Source organism: Glycine soja, chromosome 20 (assembly GCF_004193775.1).
Source record: "Glycine soja cultivar W05 chromosome 20, ASM419377v2, whole genome shotgun sequence".
Lineage (NCBI taxonomy): Eukaryota > Viridiplantae > Streptophyta > Magnoliopsida > Fabales > Fabaceae > Glycine > Glycine soja.
In genome coordinates, this window is record NC_041021.1 from 44975376 (window position 1) to 44999023 (window position 23648).

The window sequence follows — 23648 nt, forward strand, 5'->3', positions numbered from 1 at the left end:
CAACAAGAGATGCATGACCATGAAATCATAAACAAAACTAAAAATATACAAAGTTTAAAGTCAAAACATAAGACAAAAAATACTTCCTTCATAGGAATGATGTTTCTTTCAATGAGGCTGAGGTGATGGCAGATCAAATGATGGACAAATCACACAATTTAAATATGATCCTGGTGTTGGTCAAAAAAGAAAGGTGGAGAGTTTTTCCCCTTGAGTTTAAGGTGGATAATGGAACCTATGTTATGTCTGAAAAAAAATATATAGAGACTCAAAGGAAAAAAAGGGCCGTGATTACTACAAAACAGACCGTGACTAGCTGAGGAATTGTAGGCAGTTTAAGTGGAAAATTTGTAACCTTTGGTGCTTCTGTGTGGGAGGAACATGAGCTAGTCTTTACTGGTGTGTGATGAGTTTTTTGCTTAAGGAAGTGGTGGCATTTGGGGTACTGATAATGTACTTTGTTTTAGATTTTGCTCTGGTTTTATTGGAGTTAGGGAAGGTGAAGTAATGAGGATAAACACAGTCAGGTACAGAGATTTATGGTTGTGATATTTTGTCGAGTGGCAGATGTTAGAAATAGTGTAATTTTTATTAAATAAATATAGTTGTTAATTATTTAAAAATAATATTTTTAATGATTTTAAAGATATGAATTTTAATTATATGATATTATTAAAGATTTGAATTGATTAACTTTTTTCATCATAAATGAATACTCTTATTTACTATAATTAAAATTGTTGCCATTGTTGTTTAAAGAAGAATGAATATTATTTTGGAGTAGTTACATTCTTTTATATTTTATTAATTTTCTTTATTTTTAATAGAAATAGTAAATGAAAAGAAATTGATTAATAATTATCTTTTAATATATACATATATATATATATATATAATTTTTTTAAAAAAATAGTGATTTTTCATTAATGTTAGATTACATTTTGATTTGATGACTCAAAAATATTAAAATAAAAATTACATAATTGAATTAGATTAACATTATTATATATATATATATATATATATATATATATATATATATATATATTGGTTACAAGTGATCCATGTCAATCACTTTATATTTTTTAATAAATTACTCATTTAGTTTTTATAGTTACATTTTAATTATCTTTTAATCTTTATAGTTTAAAAGTGATCTTTTTAGTCTTTATCATTTGTATTTTAATTCTCTTTTAGTCTCTATAATTTGAAAGTAATCTTTTTAGTTTATATAATTTATATTTTAATTACTTTTTAGTCCTTACTAAAAAAATATAAAAACAATGAATTATAAATTAGTTATAAATTATCAACTATTTTTTTATTATAAATTATCTTACAATAAATTAGTTACAAATTACTTGTTAATATTTTTATAGTTAATTATAATTGATAATACTGCTCATATTTTGATGGTAAGAACTAAAAGAAAATTAAAATATAACATATAGAGACTAAAAAGAATACTTTCAAACTATAGGAACTAGAAGAGAATTAAAATACAAATTATAAGGACTAAAAAAAATCACTTTCAAACTATAGGGACTAAAAGAGAATTAAAACGCAAACTATAAGGACTAAAAAAATTACTTTTAAATTATAGGGACTAAAAATGTACGAATCATAAAACTATATGGATCAAATGAGTAATTAAACCTTATTTTTTTACGATTGTTTTTTAGTATCATGTACCAAAATAGTTTGTAATATAATATTTAAGTTGAATTTTATTAATATTAAATAAAACTTGTTAACATGTAGTTTATATGTAAAAAATTAAATGAAAAGCTACTATAAAGTATAATAAATAACAATATATGTAAGTTAATTATTCATATGTGAATAAGGTATTTACTGCATTTTGTGAAGGGAATTGAAGTTTATTGATCCTATGTTGGACTGTCTAAAGGAGTTGAATGGTGTTCCTCTGCCAATATGGTAAAATGGTGCTACCTTTTTTCTTAAGAAAAAGAAAACTTACTTTTCAGTTTTCTGTGATGTGTGTTTTTGTAAAGCTATTGGACATGTATTTGAAACTGTTATAGGAATTTGTATTTCAATTTAATGTACGTTCTTTATCTGTAAACAACTAGTAAGATTTATTAATCGATCTTGATTAACCAGAGATGAGTGACTACAAAATCATAAAAAAAACTAAAAATACAAAGTCAAAGTACTGACAAAAACTACTTCCTTCATAGGAATGATGTTTCTTTCAATGAGGCAAGCAGCTTTGTGGCTCTGTGGGGGGAGTTATATAATTGTGGTCTTTCATTTTCCATGTAACTGTTTCAGAACTGAGTCGCACACCGTGCTAAGTTTAATTAGTGCTTATTAATAATAATGCTTCTTTTGCTGATAAAAATAAAATAAAATAACCCTAGCCAAATCAAATATTATTCTCCTTAATACTCTATTCTCAAATCAAAAGCATGATTGATTTACCAACTTAATGTGAAGAATGTTTTATTGCATGGAAAACTCAAAGAGACTTTATATATGCATCAACCCATGAGTTTTACTAATCCGAATCATCCTAATCATGTATGCTTATTGAAGAAATCTCTATATGACCTCAAACAGGCCCTTTGGGCTTGGTACAAGAGGTTCACTGATTTATGTTTTTAATCATGAGTTTTCTCAAAGTATTTCTAATCATTTTCTCTTCATTTATCGACAAGGTACACCTATAACTTACATTCTTTTGTATGTGGATGATATTATCTTCACAACTTCCTCTTATGTTATTCACAAGTCTATCATATCCCTTCTTAGCTTGGAATTTGCTATGTAGGACCTAGGATCGTTGAGTTATTTCTTGGGTATAGTTGTGACTCGTCATGCAAGTGGTCTATTCTTATCTCAACGGAAGTATGCATCAGAGATCATTGAATGGGCTGACATGGCATCTTGTAAGTTATCTTCTACTCCGGTTGACACGAAACCAAAGTTCAATGCTAATTCCAGCACATCATATGTCGATCCATTTCATTATCGAAGCCTTGTCGGGCCTTTTCAATATCTCTCACCTTCACCAGACCCGAAATTGCTTATGTTGTACAATAGATGTGTTTATTCATGTATGACCCGAGTTTGTGGATATAAGACCTTGTGATTGATCAGAGTCTTGCACATTATATCGATTGACATGTGAGGACAGTGCCTGTATTCTATCTTTCAAATTGGGTGACCGTGAACGATAATATTTGGGGCAAATTTGACAATGATACAAGTGAGATTCTTCTTAAAGCATGAAGGTTGATGTTGGCCACAATTGTTTTTCACGTTTCAATTGCTAGTTGCCAACTAGTAAAAATTAGAAATTAAAGCTTAAAATAATTACAATCAAGTTCTAGCCAGAATTTCATTTTCAGAGATGTACTTTTCAGCCTGAGAATATATTGGAACAGTACAAGCATGCATGAGTCTGTTGTTTCCAACCAGTTTTTCCACTTACAGCATCTGGGAGACTGGGACTTCCTTTTTGGTAGAACCGAATTTCTGGGCAAAGTCTCTTCGCATGTCCTCGGCCCACCTATTTGGATCTCCTTCGGCCCATCCTAATTTCTATTCACACCTCCTCTGCTTTTAAAAAAATATTTTTAAAAATATATTTTCTCTGAAAACATGATTCTGTTACATAAAATATATAATGGAAATGTATTTCTGTTAAGTAAGAGGGGATGAAAAAATACACAATGGAAATACATTTTTATTGTGCATCTCTTCTTATACAATGAAAATATGATTTCATATTTTTTATAAAATAAAATTTTTAAAGCTTGTAGAGGTATGAATAGAAAAAGTGGGGTAAGAATAGCAATTCCCTAGTATACCCATCAAAAGGGGAGTAGGAAACTTAATTTCATACTTGTGCTTGTTTTCCTGATCAACACGTACGTTCATTCAAAAGTGTTACTTCTCACAAAATGGTGCCTAGAAACATGAGTCAACCACATGAAACGGGTTCACAAACATGCCATTAATTAGCCAGCGATGTTGGACTGTAAATCTGTAATATTAAACAATGGTTTGGCAAAAGATATTCCACATAGTGATCTATTAGCACTTCATTTTGACCTTGAGGTTGTGTTTGGTACATAGGAGAAAACTAAAGTAGATGGAAATAAGAATAAGGGGATAGAAATATGTAAGAAATAAAGTGATGATTAAAAGTATTTGGCTAAAAAGAGATAGAGAAGAGATGAAAAACAATGCAAGTAGGTTCTATTATTTTAAAATTTATTTTCTTCAGAACAAACAAGCATCGTTTATTTTCATATTCATAAAATTAACTCCATTCACTATATCAAATACAACTTAACTAATGTTATGAGTTAAGCTTAAACCCACATCCTAAAAATCTAAGATGGTATGAGAGTATATCCAATATTATTCAAAAAATGGTCACCTATCATTCTTATGTGAAGGGATGTATTGGAAAAAATTCAAGTTCCATATTGGCTAAAGAAAATCCATATAAAAGTACATAAATAAGGGATAACTCTCACTCTTTGAGTTAATTTTTAAAGTTGAGTTAAACCTAAACTTACATTTTAAAAATCTAAGATCATCTCACCATCATGTTTACATGTTCGCACTTTTTGTTGTTTATCATTCAATGTAGGTTTTTGATGCTGATAGTATACATTTGGATTAAAATTTGAATTAAAAGTTTATTGTAAACTTAAAGTTTGATAAAATTGAGTTTATTATAACATGATTTCTATTTAGATATTTTTTATTTAAAAATATGTTGATAAAATAAAATTTGTTTGGATAATATAATCAAAAGTAGTTTTACTTTTTTGTTTTGTAAATATACAAATCAAAAAGTACTTTATTACTTTAAAAGCATGAATTTTGCTGCTTTTGATTTAAATTTGGGCTTTCCGTGAACCTAAGTTGCAGAATTAATTTTCAAAGTATCCAACCATAATATCAAACTTAGCTTGGGATTCCAAAAGTATGTTTGAGGTACCCAAGTATCCAAACACACCCTAAATTACAAGATATAGAGAGCAATGAGCTATTGTGTTTTATTAGACGTATGTAGTCAATTTCTCTACTAAGGCTCTTCACGTGGCCTTGTCAAAATCAATTAATAAAACAAGACTAAAAGTTATTTTACACGGAACTAAACAAAAAAATTGAGATTAATTTCCCCCCCAAAAAACACAGGGATATACAAATTATTGAAATTAAATCAACGATTAAGTTAAGCATTAATTTCCAAGCATAAAACCCATGAAGGATAGAAATTATCCCAGATTTTTGGAAGAGTTTATTTAGACTTATAAAAGTAAGTCGCAACCTTTCTATAAATTCTCTTTTACTTATGAATAAATTTTTATTTGATAAAAAAATATTATATAAATAACTATTTATATAAACTCACTCTAAATATATTATGAGCTTAAATACTTTTTTCACGCTTATAATTTAATATTTTTTCATTTTCGTCCTTGTAATTCTTTTTTTCGTTTTAGTTTTTATAAAATGTTTTATTTTTCATCTTTAAAATATTTTAGATGATATTTTAAACAATAAAAAAATACTTTAAACAATAAAAAAGTGTTATCTAAAATATTTTAAAGATAAAAAATAAAATAAATATATTTTATTATAATTAAAACGAAAAAAATACAAAGAACCAAAATGAAAAAAAAAACAAAATTTCATGAGAAAAAAAAACTAAGCCAATATTATAATATATACTACTATAATATACTAATAGACCAAAACTATAAAGTAGGATATGCCAAATCTACCTAATACTTGAATATTTCTCTTTCAATTATGTTTGATGCATGCACAATGTGGAATCACGGCACAACATGTACAAATTAAACCTACCAGGAAAGCCACGTCTTCCAACAGCTATCATATTAATTTCTCTATATGACTCAGGTCTCAGAATGGAAAATTGATACTAGAAACAGTTGAAGAGCCTCTGATCCTGGACAAGATCACCAGCAATATTCTGAAGAATGTGAAGGAAAATGTTCTCATTGCAAGGGATATGGAGTTTAGAATAATTGGTGAATCCAAACACATTCTCTGCATGGTCCAACAAGGCTTGGAAGAGTGGATGGTTGAGTATACCTACTTTGATGACAAATCTCTTGCAATCCTCACCAACATAGACAACTAGGTGACCTTTTGGGACATCTTTGGGCACGTATGAGTGTGAGTTCTCATGCGGGGAACAATAATATCTAAGCAATATGGGAAAAATAACCCCTTACCTTTCTAATGAATTTAGAAAATTCCCTTAACCAGCATTTGAGAAGTCTGACCTTCATCTCCATCTTATATTGAATTTGAATTGACTGAGAGAGACACAAAACTAGAAGCAGAAGTGTGGTTTGTATATGTAGATGTTGCAAGAGGGAGAAGAGAGAGAGTTATTATTCTACGCTTAATATTTTAATGGCCCAAAAGAATCACAATAGGTATGGTTTTTGGATCGTGGCTCAAATATTTTAATTTAGTACGAGTGGAGTTTTGCATGCATTAATTGTACGAAATAGGACCTTTTGTTGTTTATGGTATGGTTCATAAGTGGTTAATGTAGGGAAGTACCCCACGTAGCGTTGCTGGGAGGGTGGGAGTGACAGGAAAAAGGCACGCATATTTGAAGGATAAAAGTGTTGGTTAATTGGAAGAAGCACAGTGGTGAGAATAATTAATAACAAAGTATCAAGTTGTGATTCCCTTTCGGACAGATATGGGAAGGGAATAAAGTGTAACAGTTTCCTTTTCCCTTGACAAACTAATTATTGGATGCACAATTACAAAATTCTCTCCTTTTCAGAAATTTTCATAACAGCCAATGATATAATGTGAAGTTGTTTTAACTTAATTAGGCTCGAGTTTCCTAGCTTCATGATGAGATACATAAAATAGTTAGAAGAGTAGTTTTACCTTTATAGCTCAAAATAATCTTATATATGGAAATATAAGATTCACCTAATATTTGAAAAGAGGGCTAGCTCAATGATAAAGAGAAAAAGAAAAAAAGAAAAAGGAAATTACCACTTTGTATCTTTCTACTAACATTTATAATAAAATTAATAAATTAATATTTTCTAATAAAAAAATTAATCTTATTTAAATAAAATTATCTCCCATGCAGATCTAACTACATATGTCCTAACAACAACAAAAATCATAAGAGAGTCTTTAGGATCATATCATAATGCATTCATTTCAAATTATTTGTAACTTTCAAATTTTAGTTAATTATTAGAGTGTTTTAATTTTAAAAATTATTTTCTAATAATAATGAAAAGTATACTAATGTTTTTTAATATATATTGAATAGAGATACTTTATAATGAAGAGGACAGTCTATAATTAGCCAACTTGTTAGATATGGTACGTATTTGTTATATATCTTGAAGACTGATCATAAATTTGTTTGAGGAAGATATTTCACACATGCAGACATCATGGATTCATGAATGCAATGATCTTTTGGATTGGTGGACACACGAATCCAAATAAAACAGCCGACAGATATATGTTTCGTAATTATCATGAAACAAAGAGATCCTCAATGGGACACACACTATTCTCTAAGAGCCAACGGATTTGGGGTATATATTGATCGGTTTTATGCTAATTATTTTTGGCTAATTAACTAGCTACGTACGTTCCAATTCGACACCCAAAGTACCGATCGAGCATATATATTGTTGGAGGTTGGGAAGTCTCTATCACATGCTAATATAAGATATCTGGCAGTTTTGGAAGGGTCTTGCAGCAGGTCATGACCAGATAATATTCTTTTGCATTATCTTTTAGCAGTTTCAGAATATATTACTCAAGATTTTCCTACAATTTTGTTTGAATTTAATAAATAAATAAAATTAACGCTAATGAATGGAATTTTTTGCTTTTTATAGCCTTTTAGTATTTTAGTAAGTATTGTTTTTGTTTACTCACACTTAGAGATTAATTGAGTAGTTGATGATACTATTTGCAATTTGGATCTATGTAATAATCTTTAAGGTAAGCATTTGCTAGCATTTTCAGCATGTTATTGAAGGCCTGTCCAATAATATTAAGAGCGTCTTTTCATTCTATTACTTTTTGTAAGAAAAAAAATATTGATATTCGTTTGAGATTTTTTTCTCACTTGTATTAATTTTCTATATAAAATGATTTTACTAAAAGATGATATAGTCAAATTGTAATAGGAAGGCTTTTTCCTATTGTTTTAAATAAATATTCGAACTGTGCTTTTTGTAAGACATTAATATCTATCGTCAATGGTGTTAGCAAATAAACAAAAGTATCATAATTAAAGCGTTAATACGTCATTTGTCATCACATGTATCTAAAACAAAACATGACGAGAATATTGATCTGAGTAGATATGTTCGAACTCAGAACAACCAGCAATCCGATATCTTATACAAATTTCTGTTTACCTTAGTTTCGACTATTTAACATTTTCTTAAAAACGGAAATAAATGACAGTACATGTGTAAACAAAAAATTCAACAATAGTTTTTACCATTTCTTGTACTAGTCATTGGATAATACTGCGATTTCACACTTCAGTATCATTTCACACTCTCTGAATCCGAAGAGTGAAATTACGATATTATTAATTATGGGGTGTTTTCTTCTTTTATAGTAGTAATGTTCATAGATTTTTCTTTTTTAAGAATTGATGTTATAAAATTTCTATTTGAAATATAACGGGCAGTGTTTACTGCATCAATCTTAAAAACTTAGTAAAAGTTGTTTCATTAAGTATAGTTCATGTGAGCTCTTATAAAGATCTATTTTTTTCTTTTTACTATTATATGTCGTTAAAGAGATTAAGAGCTAAAATATTATGCTCAATACCAACTTTTTTTTTATAAAAAAATGATTTTCAAATTCTCCACATAATCACTTCTAATGGATGTAATTTTAAATTTTCCATTTTGAATCATTTTATCAGGTTTACGAAATGCATTAAACTAATGTATCAATTTTATGAGGAATGAATAATGTTCAGGATACATAAAAAAAAAGGTCATGGTATATCTATAGATGACATATTTTCCTTTTGGTGAAAGAATTTGTATTCGTCACCAGTTATGTGTTTTGAGCATCCATTTACCCGTCTTTATTTTATTTTTTTTACTTTGAGACCCACTTGCATCACAAATTTAATTTACTTTAGGTAATTTTTTTTTAAAAAAGATGTTCTAATTTTATATAAATTTTAATGTTCTGATAATAGGTAAGTTTTAATTAAAAATTCTAAAAATAAAAATAAATTATAAATGTGCATATAATATAATATTTGTATATAAGTGTCAAATATATAATGGTAAATACATATAAATATCAATTATAATCAACTAATAAAACGTACCTAAGTATTACAACATTGTTTAAATTAAATAATGATTCGTGCAAAATAAAAATTAAGGCGTAAAAGTAGTGTGAATGTTTTAAAAATAATTGAGATATATTTTTCTCTCTTTTATCTGGCCATCATATTATATATATATATATATATATATATATATATATATATCTTTTGAGGTACAGAAGATTTTTTTTTATTGAGGTATCCTATATTAAAGAAGATTTTATTCGAATTATGTATGAACATTAGGAATAAATAAGTTATTTTTCTGAATTGTGTAGGGTTATTATGGAGAAATAATTGATTAAGTTGAAAAAATTTACATAATTAATTCACATGTTTGGTGATGATTTCTCATATTTTTGTTGTAAGTAAAACCCTAATTTTAGTGCTTATGATACTTACCTCATTTTGTCTAATCTTCTTAGTTAACTCAATTTACATTAACTTTACAAGAAAAAAAGTATCGTGTAAGTATTTATTTCAATCATACATGATATTAATTTAAAAACAATCAAGGTTGATTTATTTTCTTTATAATTATTATAATAAGTGGTATTAATTTTAATATCTTTTCGTTAGATAAAATTTAAAGTGAAGAAGATGGATCCTCAATTTAAGATAGAGAAAACCTCCTAATTCAAAAAATATTTATTGAAGAAACTTGAATTTATCTCATTCAAAAAGACAAATAAAAAGTCTAATTTATAATCTGTTCAATGAAAAATTATCTTACCCTACTTGAGAATTATTTACTATTTTTTATTTTAAATTGAGTGAGTCATTGATTTTTTTGAGGAAAGTTTTTCTTGTAGGGAAGAAGTTTTTTGAAAACATTTTATACATTAAAAACTGAGAAATATTATGCTGACAATAACTTTTATTAAGTTAAATGAAACTATGTTGATATTCACAAAAATAATCTCAAAAAATTATTTTTTTTTTCAGAAAATGATAAATTGGTTTAAATATTTTTAGGAATTGAATTGAGTTTTTACTACCACAACGATCTGAATAATAATAATAATTTATTCTAAAAATAATAATATTATTATTATTATTTTGGAAAATGAGACTTTTACTTATTTTACCCTATCAATTAGACATTTTTTCTTCTTTCTTTAAATTTTTTGTTGACACATAATGTTTGAACTAGTCCTAGAAAAATTATCTGGAATATATTTGATAAAGTATTTCAGTTAATTTTTAATTTTTTTACTACTTAAAAAATTTATTTAATTGTTCAGTAAATAATTTTTTAATAACTTTTAGCACTTTTTAAAATGGTACTTCAAGTAGTATTTTTTTAAATGGTAACTTCTAATTTTTAGTATTTTATTTTTTTTATCCTCAATATATTTATCTAATTTTCTTATTAATTTTTTAAATAAATCATGATTTTATTATTTTTGTCATTTTCTACTTTTTTAACTACTTCAATGACTAGTTTACGAAATATTTATAATTCAATAAATTAGTTTTTCAACTAGTTTTATCAAACATAACCCTTATTGAATTATAATTATTTGGTAAAATTATCTATTAAAATAACTAAAAAATATAAAATTACATAAAGGATAAAAATAATAAAATTTTGTCCTAAATAGAAAAGATTAAAAACAAAATTTAATAAATGTTCATGGATAAAAAGGGAATAAATATAAAAAACTAGAAGATAAAATTTTAAAAAAGCTACTTCAAGTAGCGTATCAAAAAACACTAGAAATTATTAAAAAAAATTATTTATTTAAACAAATTTTCTAACTAGTACAAAAAGTTATAAGTTAGTTGAAATATCTGGTCAAACACACTTATAGTGTATGTGGCTGTTCTCTAAAAGACAAGCTTAGTAAAACTAGTTGTTCAAGTAGATGATAAGTGTAAAATGACAAAAAATAATAAAATCATAATTTATTTTAAAAGAGTAATCAAGAAGTTTGATAAATAAATTAAGGATAAAAATAAAAGAAAATTAAAAAGCTAAAGATTATGCTCTACAAGATATTTCATGTAGGTTGTAGTTTTTTTTTAACTAAATGAAAAACTTGTTTGCCTATTCAATAAACATGTTTTTTTAGTAGCTTCTAATTTTTTTTAAACGTTTCTTGAAATATCATTTTTAAAATGGTAGCTTATAACTTATAATTTATTATTTTTTCTTCCTTTTTATCTTTAATATATTTTATCAAATTTCTTGATTATTTTATTTAAATAAATCATAATTTTATTATTTTTTTCATTTTATATATTTTTAGCTACTCCAATAATTAGTTTCATTAAATACTTATAATTTAATTACTAGTTTTCCTCTTGGAGCTAACTTTTCAGCTTCTAGTTAACTCTTTAGCTATTTTTGTCAAAACAGTCATAAACTATTTTTTTTTAAAAAATGTTACTTTAAAAACTACTAAATAATTATTAAAAAAAACTTATTTACCAAATGATTAAACAAATTTTTTAAATAATAAAAAATTAAAAATTAACTGAAATGTCATTTTAAATATAATTTAAGATTAATTTTCTTCTAAGTGAAAACACTTAAAAGTGAATTAGCCCTTCTCCACCAAGTTTTCTCCAACACACAGGTTAAACTATTTGTCTAAAAATTTCGAACTCACTATGACTTAGACTTCACTTGTTGGTCTTTATTTTTTCTTTTCTTTCAAAAATACATTTTTTATACACTATTCTTACAACTAATAACAATCTTCTTTACCAAAATACCCTGTTTTATTTTTTTCTTCTATAAATTAAATTTAAGTTTTTTTAATCTGTAAAAGAAAATAGTTTTTTTATAAAATATGTCAATAACTAAAGATAATCTTATATTATAATTTAATCTGTTCATTACAAATTTAAAAATATACTATTTATATATCCAAAACAATTGTTTTATAAAAAAATATTTATCTCATAAATGTATAAACTAAAATAATGAATAATTAGTAATTATTAATTAGTAATTAGTAATTAATAATAAATGATTAATAATATTAATATGATTGCTGAGTACCTGCGGTGCAAATTAGCTGAGTGAGCTACGAAAGGACTAACATGAGCGAATAGACAATGTCACTCACAAGTCACAACATAAACCAAAACCACTGTTCTCTTTCTCTCCCCAAAAATTATACGGTGGGTTTGAACTTTGAACTGTGAAGGGCGAAATCATGCACAGTGCCTTGCAGTTACAGGTTCTCCAATTCACTTCTTCCTTCAATTTTCACTTTGCATTTCGCTATTTTGCTCAATTCATGACCATAAGTTTTTCCAATTGCTTCAATTTTATACCAAATCTCTTACCCATTTTTAGGGTTTTTGAGAATCTCAATGGACACTACCGCTGCACGTGATTGAGCAGAAGAATTAGCCTCCTGCTCCAACTTGCATTGCCGTTTGAAATCTTCAATCTTCCTTTTTCCTTTTTATTTTTTACTTTCATGTAATGGGTAGTGTTGAAATCCCCAATTGGCTGAAAGGGTTGCCCCTGGCTCCGGAATTTCGCCCTACAGACACTGAATTTGCTGACCCAATTGCTTATATTTCGAAGATTGAGAAGGAAGCTGCCAACTTTGGGATTTGTAAGATTATACCACCGTTGCCCAAACCTTCAAAAAAATATGTTTTTTCCAATCTGAATAGGTCACTCTTGAAGTGCCCTGATTTGGGTCCAGATAATAGTTCATTAGGTGTTTGTAATTCATTGAAAACCGGTTATGGGGATGGTAGTAGTGACGGGGTGTCGCGAGCCGTGTTTACTACAAGGCATCAAGAACTGGGGCGGAGTCAGAATGTGAAAAAAGCCAAAGGGACAGTTCAGAATCCACTGTCAGGTGTTCATAAGCAAGTATGGCAAAGTGGGGAGGTTTATACTCTGGAACAGTTTGAGTCTAAATCGAAGTCTTTTGCGAAAAGTGTGCTAGGTTCAGTGAAGGATGTTTCTCCTCTGGTTATAGAGTCTCTGTTTTGGAAGGCAACTTTAGAGAAGCCTATATATGTGGAGTATGCCAATGACGTTCCTGGGTCTGCTTTTGAAGAGTCCAAGGGCCAATTTCATTATAGTCATAGAAGGCAAAGGAAAAAGACTTATTATAAGAGTAGGTTAGATAGCTCTGATTGTAAACAAACTGAAATGGGTTGCGTAAGAGATACCCAAACTGATGAGACTAAGGTTGCTTCTGTCCAAAGTCATGCAGGCACTTGTTTACAGATGAACAAATCAGCTACTATTGTGTCAACATTTTCATCAAATGATGATTCACAATCTTCTAAGGAAAAGAGTTCAGATGCCAGCAATGAAGTGCAAGGCACTGCTGGTTGGAAGCTTTCAAACAGTCCTTGGAACTTGCAAGTTATTGCACGCTCATCTGGCTCACTGACACGTTTTATGCCGGATGATATTCCTGGCGTCACGTCACCTATGGTATACATTGGTATGCTTTTCAGTTGGTTTGCTTGGCATGTAGAGGATCACGAGCTTCACAGCATGAATTTTCTTCACACTGGCTCATCAAAGACCTGGTATGCTGTTCCTGGTGATTATGCCTTTGCTTTTGAGGAAGTCATTCGCACTGAGGGTTATAGTGGTAACATTGATCACTTAGGTATGTGAATGCTTTGACTATTACCTGATTATGTTTGATCTATATATTTGGCATGGCATATTAAGAAAAGTGTGTAGTGATTCATAGTGTCAAATTTTCTTATATTTGCTAGTCAATGGGTCATCTTATTGACTCATTTCTTTTTCCTTTTAGTTGATCCATTTTATTCTTAAGGTGGTTGACTGCTATAACTTCCACAGTGCATTTGTAACTCAAGTACAGTTTCTTTTCTTGCCAGCTGCTTTGAAACTTTTAGGTGAGAAAACAACTCTTTTATCACCTGAGGTAATTGTTGCATCTGGGATTCCTTGTTTCAGGTCAGTTGATTAACATATTTTGATATTCTTTTATGTTATGAATATCTCATGATGTTAAATTATTTGCTTAAGGTTGTTGCTGGCATTTCTGCCGAATCTCCTATTCTCTTTCTTGAACTTCAAACTTATGTATGCGCTGTCTTTCCTTTCTAGGTTAACTCAGCACCCTGGTGAATTTGTTGTAACTTTTCCAAGAGCTTATCATGTAGGATTCAGCCATGGTAATTGTTTTGAAGTTTATGTACATTCCTAATATTAGCGGAAAACTGGTGTTGTAGGTGTTTAGTCTATGATTGATGGATTGATTGTACACGTCTTTCTGCAATTTGTGCTATAGAGATCTGTTTGACATGTGATACATGAAGAATTTACATGCATATTGAAGACTACAATTAAAAATGCCAGTGTTTCATAAAATGTTTTATCGGTTGAATTTTAGAATCTCAATATATACCCTGGTGCTTGATAAGTAGAATAATGAATATGATGAGCAATGAATTATGATTGGTTGGTGATTATAAAATTAATTAGTTAAAGCTGGTGTGTGCCCAATATTTTTTGATGAGCAATGAATTCTGATATTTTTCACTACAGGGACAAGTGAAACATATCAGACATCTTCTACATATGCTTTTATGGTTAACTATGAACTATGATACTGGTACAATACAGGGATATTACATTTCTTTAAAATTAGGATACAATATGACAAGATATGGGATGGCAGATAAAACATTAAAATCTTCTCAAAAGCCACCCCATATTATGTGACTAAAGATAAAACATGGTACTCTGTTGCTTCTTTTGGATATCCCACTTTTTTTTGGCTAAATAGTGCTACCTTCTTATAACTATCTACTGCTAATATATATAATTAATATAGTATTTTAAAGAATCTAATTTGATGAGATAAACTTAAGAAACTGTGTAGGATATCTGGAGAGAAAGATAGAAGAGGATACTGAAAAAAGTGCAGTTTTTGTGCTCAAAGTTGGGCATTCGGAGGGTTTATGGCTTATTCACTGTAACAAAATTGTTTGCTTGTTCTGTTTCTCGTTAGTCTTTACTCTTTATAATTCTCCACTGGATTTATTTTCTCCACTTCTTTTCTTGGCTTGGAACTTATTACGAGGAACCATTGGAACCACATAGTGGTTAATTTTAAATTTTAATCATGGCTTCGATAGTAAAAGAAAAACCTCTTATCTGCCCATGGGATCTTAGAAACACTCTACTTTTTTTATCCACCCTATACTGTCTTGGTAGGTCTCTTTCTCTTAAATTGCCAACTTAATCTTTATTTTATATATCATTTGGGGAAATCAAGGTTTTAACTGTGGGGAAGCTGCTAACTTTGGAACCCCACAATGGCTTAGAGTAGCTAAGGAAGCTGCAGTGCGCAGAGCTGCAATGAACTATCTTCCCATGCTTTCCCATCAGCAACTGCTTTACTTACTGAGCATGTCTTTTATTTCAAGGTAAGCTAAGCTTCCATCACTGCTTATATACATAGATACTATACTTCTGTATGGAGACTATATTGTCATTTCAATCAATAATTACCTCTTGTTTCCTTTCAATTATATCTCACTTACCCATAAAAGCTGGTGATGATTAGTTTTAACTTATAACTATTTGTGATTGCCATCGGTGTTTTTTAATTAATTATTGCACTACTAGTTTAATGACATGAATGGATGGTAATATTATAAGTCCTTTGCTGTTACCATAACCGTATCCAAATTTCAAAATAGAGATGTTTGAGGCTTTATCAGCTTATGGGCCTGTTTGTCACAGCTTTTCTTGTAAAAGAATAACTTTTTTTTTAATTATAATTTTAGTTTTTCATTCATTTGTTTCAATTTATTAAAATAATCAAAAGTTGAAAAGAGTCTAAAATTTGATTAAAATCAAAGGCTCTTTTGAACAGCTTCTCATAATAAAATCAGTTTTTTTAAGTGATTTTTATGATTGTAAACAAACACAAATTAGCTTTTTTTGTGGAACTCTAAAAAATAGTCACTAGATTATTTTATATCAGAATCATTTTTTTAATAATCTGTAACAGACTGGCCCTATGTTTAACGTTAATATAAAACACAATTTTGAGAGATATTTTAGATTAAAAGTGTAATATATATTTGGTTCAGTTTGATCTTGAAGTGGAATCTTTCTGTTGTCTTTTAGGTTGTATATAGATGTAGATATAGATCCATCTCCATTTCTTGTTTTTCTATCACATAGATTGTTCTAACATTCATAGGCATTATTGCAATTTGCAACATGCATTTTGATTTTATCTAGGTTTCAAATGTGTTACATATTTTTTATTCCTCCTGATGATATGTTCATTTGATAGAGTGCCAAGAACACTATTACCTGGCGTGCATAGTTCTCGTCTAAGAGACCGTCAGAAAGAAGAGAGGGAGTTTTTAGTAAAACAGGCTTTTATAGAAGACATGCTGCAGGAAAACAAGCTGCTATCCATTCTTCTTGGAAAGGAAGCAACTAAAAAAGCTGTTTTATGGAATGCTGATTTGCTGCCTGATTCCAGCAAAGATTTTCAGTTGCCTGATTTAACTTCTACTACTGGAACCTCTATGGCAGATATGTCAAATATTATTTCTGCAGAAAAGAGTAGTCATTATCTTCTTGATGAAATGAGTTTGTATATGGAGAATTTGACCAATTTAGATCTTGGTGGTGATGATCTTCCATGTCACTTCCAAACTGATTCAGGAGCATTGGCTTGTGTTGGTTGTGGAATCCTTGGTTTTCCATTTATGACTGTGATACAACCAACCAAGAAATTGATAATGGAACTTCTTCCTGATAATCATCATCTAGTTCAAGTTTCCTCTCTGGACTCTACTGCTTGCGTTAATAGTTCCATCTCAAGTAATGCCTTCATACTTTTTCATATTGTCTATATTTATATTTATTCTTTATCACATTTTCATTTGTAGGTTTTTATGCCTTTTTTGTGTTTAGTGGTAAAATTGAACTTGCCAACTACTATGGATGTGGGTAGGTAGAAAAGTTATAACTTCTAGAGTTATTATGATGCTGCTGCTGGTATCTAAATTCAGATCTTGTAAATTCCTGGATCTGAACAGAATATTAATACTATTGAGGAAATCAATTGTGTCGTGGATCTCTTACAGCTTGCTAGACACCTTATTTCTATCATTCCTGCACTTTTTCTTTAGTGGTATTTGATGTGGCTATAATTTTGATATATTGAATTGGTTCTTCTATGTAATAAGGAACCAAAATACCAAATTACTTTAACCAAAATATTTTTTTATCCTCTTGCATTTGCTGGAAATTCGGCATACTCCTTATCTCATGATTAGGTGAAAATTAATGGAAAATGATTATATCAACTATGTACCATTTTGGTTTGCATTTTCCTTTTTTATTTATGATATTACGGAAGCTGACATGATGACCAAAACATATTTGATAAAAATGTAGGTTGAACTTTTTGAGGTAGTCCTTTACTTTGCCAATCAGATGACACTTAATGTTGAAATGAGTTACTATGTGATCTGTTCTTCAGGGGATCTTTCTGTTTCTGAACTCTCATCAGTAAAGGAGTTGCCAGATCAATCATTAAACAAGTGCAATAAATGTTGGAACACCTCCAGTAAGTTTTTGAGGCCTCGGATTTTCTGCCTGGAGCATGCTGTTCAAATATCTGAGATGTTGCAGAGCAAAGGTGGAGCCAATGTGCTTATAATATGCCATTCAGGTTAGTTTGCAGATTGAAAATATGTTTGCATTATCATTCTGTAAAAGTTGGGTAAAATCAAATATCTAATTTTGCAAGAGATGTATGACTTTCTGTTTTCTGCCGCTTTCAACTTCAATTTAGTAAGGAAAACTTGTGGCTCTTGGATATAACAATCTGACCTAAGTTTCAGCTATATAGGGTTTGTTGAAGTATCTTGGAATATCTTACATCTTGGATGATATTTTAGAAGTGGTTTCCATATTTCATGATTTGCTTTCTAATTTAATTAGGATATAATTCTGGTATTATAACATAAATGAAGGCTAATGTTTTTTTTTATTGTATCACATCTTAGCACATCAAATTAATATAGATTAGTTGGTCCCAATTTTCTCATTTTCTTCTTTCCCTAGCTAAACCCTAAACATGAGTAAACCCTCGAATTATTCCTCAAAATTATATGACTTAGGCATTTTAGTCCCTGAGGTTTTACAACCCTCTGTTAATCTCTGAATTTACAAAAATGATACCATTCTCCATAACCTGTCTCATCACTTTATTGCTGTCGAGTTCCTAAAATCTGGAACTCTTTTCTTTGGTATATTCTGTTTTTCAATTGCCGGCTTTCACCATTTTGTTGGCCATAACAAATTTTGGTCTCCCTATCCCTCTTTGATTTGTGTTTAATTTCTCATTGCTCCACCCACCCCACTGCTCTGGTATAGCATTTTTGGGGGCGACTGGACCGCTGCCGCTATCCACTATTGACTGCTATAAGAAAGACATTGAAGGAAGTTGTTAAGAGAATTCTCATGGTGAATAATAATATCTTTGAAGATTTAGTCTTTAATTGAGCTGAATGTTCTGTGATCCATGTAGCTTACCTCACATAGTGGGATTAGACTTTTGTTGTTGATGTTGTTTCCTTGTTTTATTAGGATTAGGATTACAAGTATAAATGATCTTATTTATTATAAATAACAGTTTGTTATATTTTCTGATAAAAAAATATAAATAAGAAATAATGCTGTTATTTTGTATCACATTGAATCAATGTCAAGTTCAGATTATTCATTCTCAAGTGTCTCCTCTCCATTCCCTGCATAAACAATATACTTTCTGCAGGGTCTAATAGAGATGGAATCCATGTGGACAAGTCAGCTGTTGATCAATATATAGTTTGTGTTGCAATCCATGTTTATATCAATTTGCTATCAGTTATAGGAATGCAAGCATAAATCTGTATTTCAATTATTTAATATATTTATTTTCTTATACTTTTCTGCATTTTTGTAGACTATCAGAAAATAAAGGCACATGCCAGGGCAGTTGCAGAAGAGATACATAGTGCTTTTGATTATAATGAGGTTCCATTAGATACTGCATCCCCAGAAAATTTGACTCTTATAGATCTGGCAATTGATGGTGAAGAACATGATGAATGTGAAGACTGGACATCTAAACTAGGCATTAACCTACGAAATTGTGTCCATGCAAGAAATAACTCTCCATCTAAACAAGTTCCTTGGATACTAGGGACACTGTTATATGATCAATGTCTTGCTTCAAAATCTTTAGCTTTAAATTGGCAGTCACGGAGATCTCGATCAAAAAGGTCAAGTTGTTTAGCTCAGACTAAACCATGTGACAACATTGAGAGAAAGGAGGATCAGTTGTATGGAAGAATAGATGATTTCCCTGCTGAAAAGAAGCTACTTCAATATTCAAGAAGGAAGTTCAAGTCAAAGCAAAGGTGCTTCCCTGTTGCAAGCATGGTCTGTGAATTCCAAGAGAAGTCCAAAAATTTGTCAGCTACTTTGAGTGGGGATCATAATAATTGTGTTTCTAAAACTGAGCTTGAAACTGAGAATTTCAGGATTGATTGTTCATTGTTGTGTGTCTCTGCTTCTGCTGAAATGTCTCCAATGCATCCTGAAATCCAGATTGCTGAAGTGCCTGCTAGCACGAGATTAAATGATGCTAAGTCACAACCTTCCAATTCCATTCCTGATCGTACTTTAATGATTGAAGAAGTTGGAGCAGAGATTGAGAAGCAAAACATGCAGGAATCAGATGTAGACAGAAATAATGATTTAACACTCCGTCATTCTAAGATGCATTGCAATTCCAGTGTCTCAGAAATATGTGGCAAGGAGGGCCAAGATTGTCTGGACAAAAAATGTTCTAGCTCACTTACAAACACAACAGATAGACATATTGAAATGATTAGAAATTCTGAAATTACAGAAGCAGTTATCATTGATAGCAAGTGTGATAGCTTAACTTTGAATGGTGAAGGGCATCAAGAATATCAGTCTACCTGCAAAAGCAACAATGTGGAAGCGGCTTTATCACCTGCTTCATTGGTAAATCATTCTACACTGGCATCTGTGGTTGGAAGTTTCGAAAGTCCAAATAATAATTATACTGCAGAAAAAATTAGCAGTCTTATTTTCCTAGAAAAGGCAACTGAGGAAGAAATTGATTCTTTAAGTGAAAGGGACAAGGAACCTCTAATTGATGACAGACAAATTAGTGAACATACTCCAAAAGAAGTTTGTGAAGTTCGAAGAGAGCTTTATGCTTCTGCAGACTTGCATAGTACCGTAGTCTTGGATAGTGAGATGCAACATGAAACTCAGGGTGGAAAAGATAGCAGAAAGGAAATAAATCAGTCCACTCATGTTTCAGCAATTACAAGAGGGGAATATGCTGAAGGGTTGAATGATGAAGTGATTCCAAAGTCTGTGGAGCAGTGTCAGTTTGAAAATATGAATAAAATTACCATGGAACCTGTTTCTAGCTATGTTGCAAAAGGTGAAAATAAATGTGTAACTTCATCAGAATTAGGAGGTTCTGAAGTATTAGTGGAAACTTATCCTAAAGAAGACTCTTGTATTCAATTGATTTCAGATAAAGAAAAAGAAACGGAAATCCAGTCAGTGAGTAGAATTGATGAGGAATTTTGCTCTGGCACTGATACATCAATAGATGACTCTTCATCAATCCAGGAATGTTCTAAAATTGAGCAAGAGAGCTGTGTTACAGAAAACATAAATGGAATCAAAACCAATTTGTCACAAGATAATAGGGAGCTGGAAAGCTGCGAGTTCAGTACAGCAGTTCCCAGATCAAATGCTGGGAAGAATAGAAAGAGAAAAGTGAAACATACAACGAAGAACAAATCCAATTGTGACAACTTTATTAGAAGTCCGTGTGAGGGGCTGAGGCCAAGAGCTGGGAAGATTGCGGCTGACAAAAGTGGGGTGGAAATCAACCAAGTTGACAAGGAAAATCAGGTGGCTAAAAGGGCAAGGAGATCTTCTGAAGCTTTGGTTCCTCGCAAAAATAAAAAGGATGATGTTAAAAAGCCCCATAAGTGTGACCTTGATGGTTGCCGAATGAGTTTCAAGACTAAAGCTGAGTTACAATTGCATAAACGAAACCTTTGCCCACATGAGGGGTGTGGTAAGAAGTTCAGCTCCCACAAATATGCTTTACTTCACCAGCGTGTTCATAATGATGATAGGCCCCTTAAGTGCCCATGGAAAGGTTGTTCCATGTCATTCAAGTGGGCTTGGGCAAGGACAGAGCATATGCGCGTACATACTGGGGAGAAGCCTTATCACTGCAAGGTCGAGGGATGTGGCCTTTCTTTCAGGTTTGTATCAGATTTTAGCAGGCACAGACGGAAAACAGGGCACCATGTGAAACCTCCTGCTTGAGATGATATAATATTCATTTAACTTTTTATTCTTGCAACATGTGCATATTTGCAGTTAGATTGGTAAAAGTGAGGCATAGAGTCATGTCTGACCATAAGCATTCTGGTTAGTTGTAAAGTTAGGATAGAGTGGTTGTTTTGTAGGTTCTCAATATCCAATTCATTCGAAGGCAGTTAGAGTTGGTAACTTCAGAGAGTTTTGATCTTTTTCTCTTACTAGAATTCAGATCTAGCAACAGCCTCTAAAGTGGGGAAAACTCTCCTTAAGGAAGCTGCATCATGTTGGTTGGTCATGCCTATGATAGCTTTTGTTGATTGCCTGTACTTATGGTTCTTTTGAAGCAGTTGATAGGACCTTGATCTTTCAGGATATATAATTGTTCATTATGGCTGTATATCACTTTGGATTAACATTTTTTGTTGTTAAGGGGGACAAGGAAGTTGAGAGTAAAAACAAGGTATGTGCTCTCAATAATTCTATGTACTTTACCCTCTTGACTAGTAAATTCAGTGGTTAAACATTCGGTTGACTCTGCATATTTTAACTGGTTGTCTACCCTTTTCCGGTGTTTTTTTTTCAAGGTAGTTTGATTTGATTTGTTTTCCAATTTTATCCTATGCAATTTTCACCAAAATGTGTCAATTAATAAAATCCACTCCTATCGGTATATATGTAAATTGCTTAGCTAGATATTTTTTCTTGGGTCAGAATTTTTAACTAAATAAGTTAGCATATTGTTTGATTCTTGGATAGATGAGTTTTTATCATTTTATCCCATTCAACCTTTAATGGTTACTTTGGCAAAAATTCTGATTAATTTTTCTGGCTGCGTATATTTATGAATATGCAAATTAGGACTTGTGTTATTGTATCATTAAATTGTTAATAAAAATGATCAATTTATTCCTACTTTTAATTCGTGTACTGCAATCTTTTTTCATTTAAATTGTGAATATATTCATGTCAAATTTTTACTTACAAAGTTGACGGAAGATAAATAATTATGTAGACAGATGGTTAGACAACCAACGAGTAACATGTATTGGCACGGTCCAAATAGGTTGGTGGGCATAAACAAAGAGAAAGGCTTATGAGTTGTTATTTATTTTTACATTTTGGAGTTGCCTCTCTCATCTGCTAAATGCTAAACCAATGGGGTTGTCATTGTTTGGATTTATGAAAATTAGATCAAATATATTTTAAAATTATTTGTATTGGATTTCGAAATCATATCACTTTTTTTTTCTCTAAAATCATCTTGGTTTCGGTCGAACTAGTTTTTGGAAATACCAGTTTTTTGTTAAAAATCGGTCTTCAAGTGTTCAAAAGTGATTAAGCCTTTGTTTGGTTTCACGTCAGGATAGTGATTACACGCATACAAGATGAATCAGAAGCCGAAAACATAGGCTTAACCGTTAACTTTGGTTTTGACACGATTTTGATGCGTGTTTGGTTCTACGTGACATGGAATCCAACACACACTTAAAGTTAAACTAGTTTTAAATCAAAGCTACATTTAAACCTAAAATTTTCAGAATTTAGTTTCAAGACAAATGTTAAATTGGCTCAAAGCCGTTTTTCGATTTTATTATTTTAATTTTTTAAATATGCTTGGTTGGGATTAAAATTTGGTTTAAATTAACTAGATTTTTTGCAGTCCTCTAATCTAGTATTATTTTTCATATAAATAAAATTTGGAATTGTACCTAAGACATTTTCTTAATCCCATGTTTGGATAGAACATTTTAGCAATTCAACAAAATTTGAATTATTTTCAATTGAAATTATTTTATTTTTTAAATATTTTGTTGAGATAAATTAATTCAAATTTCTTGTATTTTCATTTCTTTGTTTGGATAGAATAATTTAATTTCTACCTAATACAAAATT

The 23648-nt window shown here is 30.2% G+C and overlaps 1 protein-coding gene across 2 annotated transcripts; it reads left to right on the forward strand.

Annotated features, from left to right (window-relative positions):
* The first annotated feature begins 12464 nt into the window (after positions 1-12464).
* LOC114402277 (probable lysine-specific demethylase ELF6) lies at positions 12465-22338 on the forward strand. Of its 2 annotated transcripts, XM_028364789.1 has the most exons (8): positions 12465-12570; positions 12690-13980; positions 14219-14297; positions 14451-14518; positions 15625-15775; positions 16657-17195; positions 17860-18051; positions 19330-22338. In XM_028364789.1, the coding sequence occupies exons 2-8, from the start codon at positions 12822-12824 to the stop codon at positions 21756-21758; spliced, it is 4617 nt and encodes a 1538-aa protein (XP_028220590.1). In that variant the 5' UTR covers positions 12465-12570; positions 12690-12821; the 3' UTR covers positions 21759-22338. The 2 variants fall into 2 exon arrangements, with proteins under 2 accessions (XP_028220590.1, XP_028220589.1); XM_028364788.1 differs by having other exon boundaries at positions 12476-13980.
* The last annotated feature ends 1310 nt before the right edge of the window (positions 22339-23648 follow it).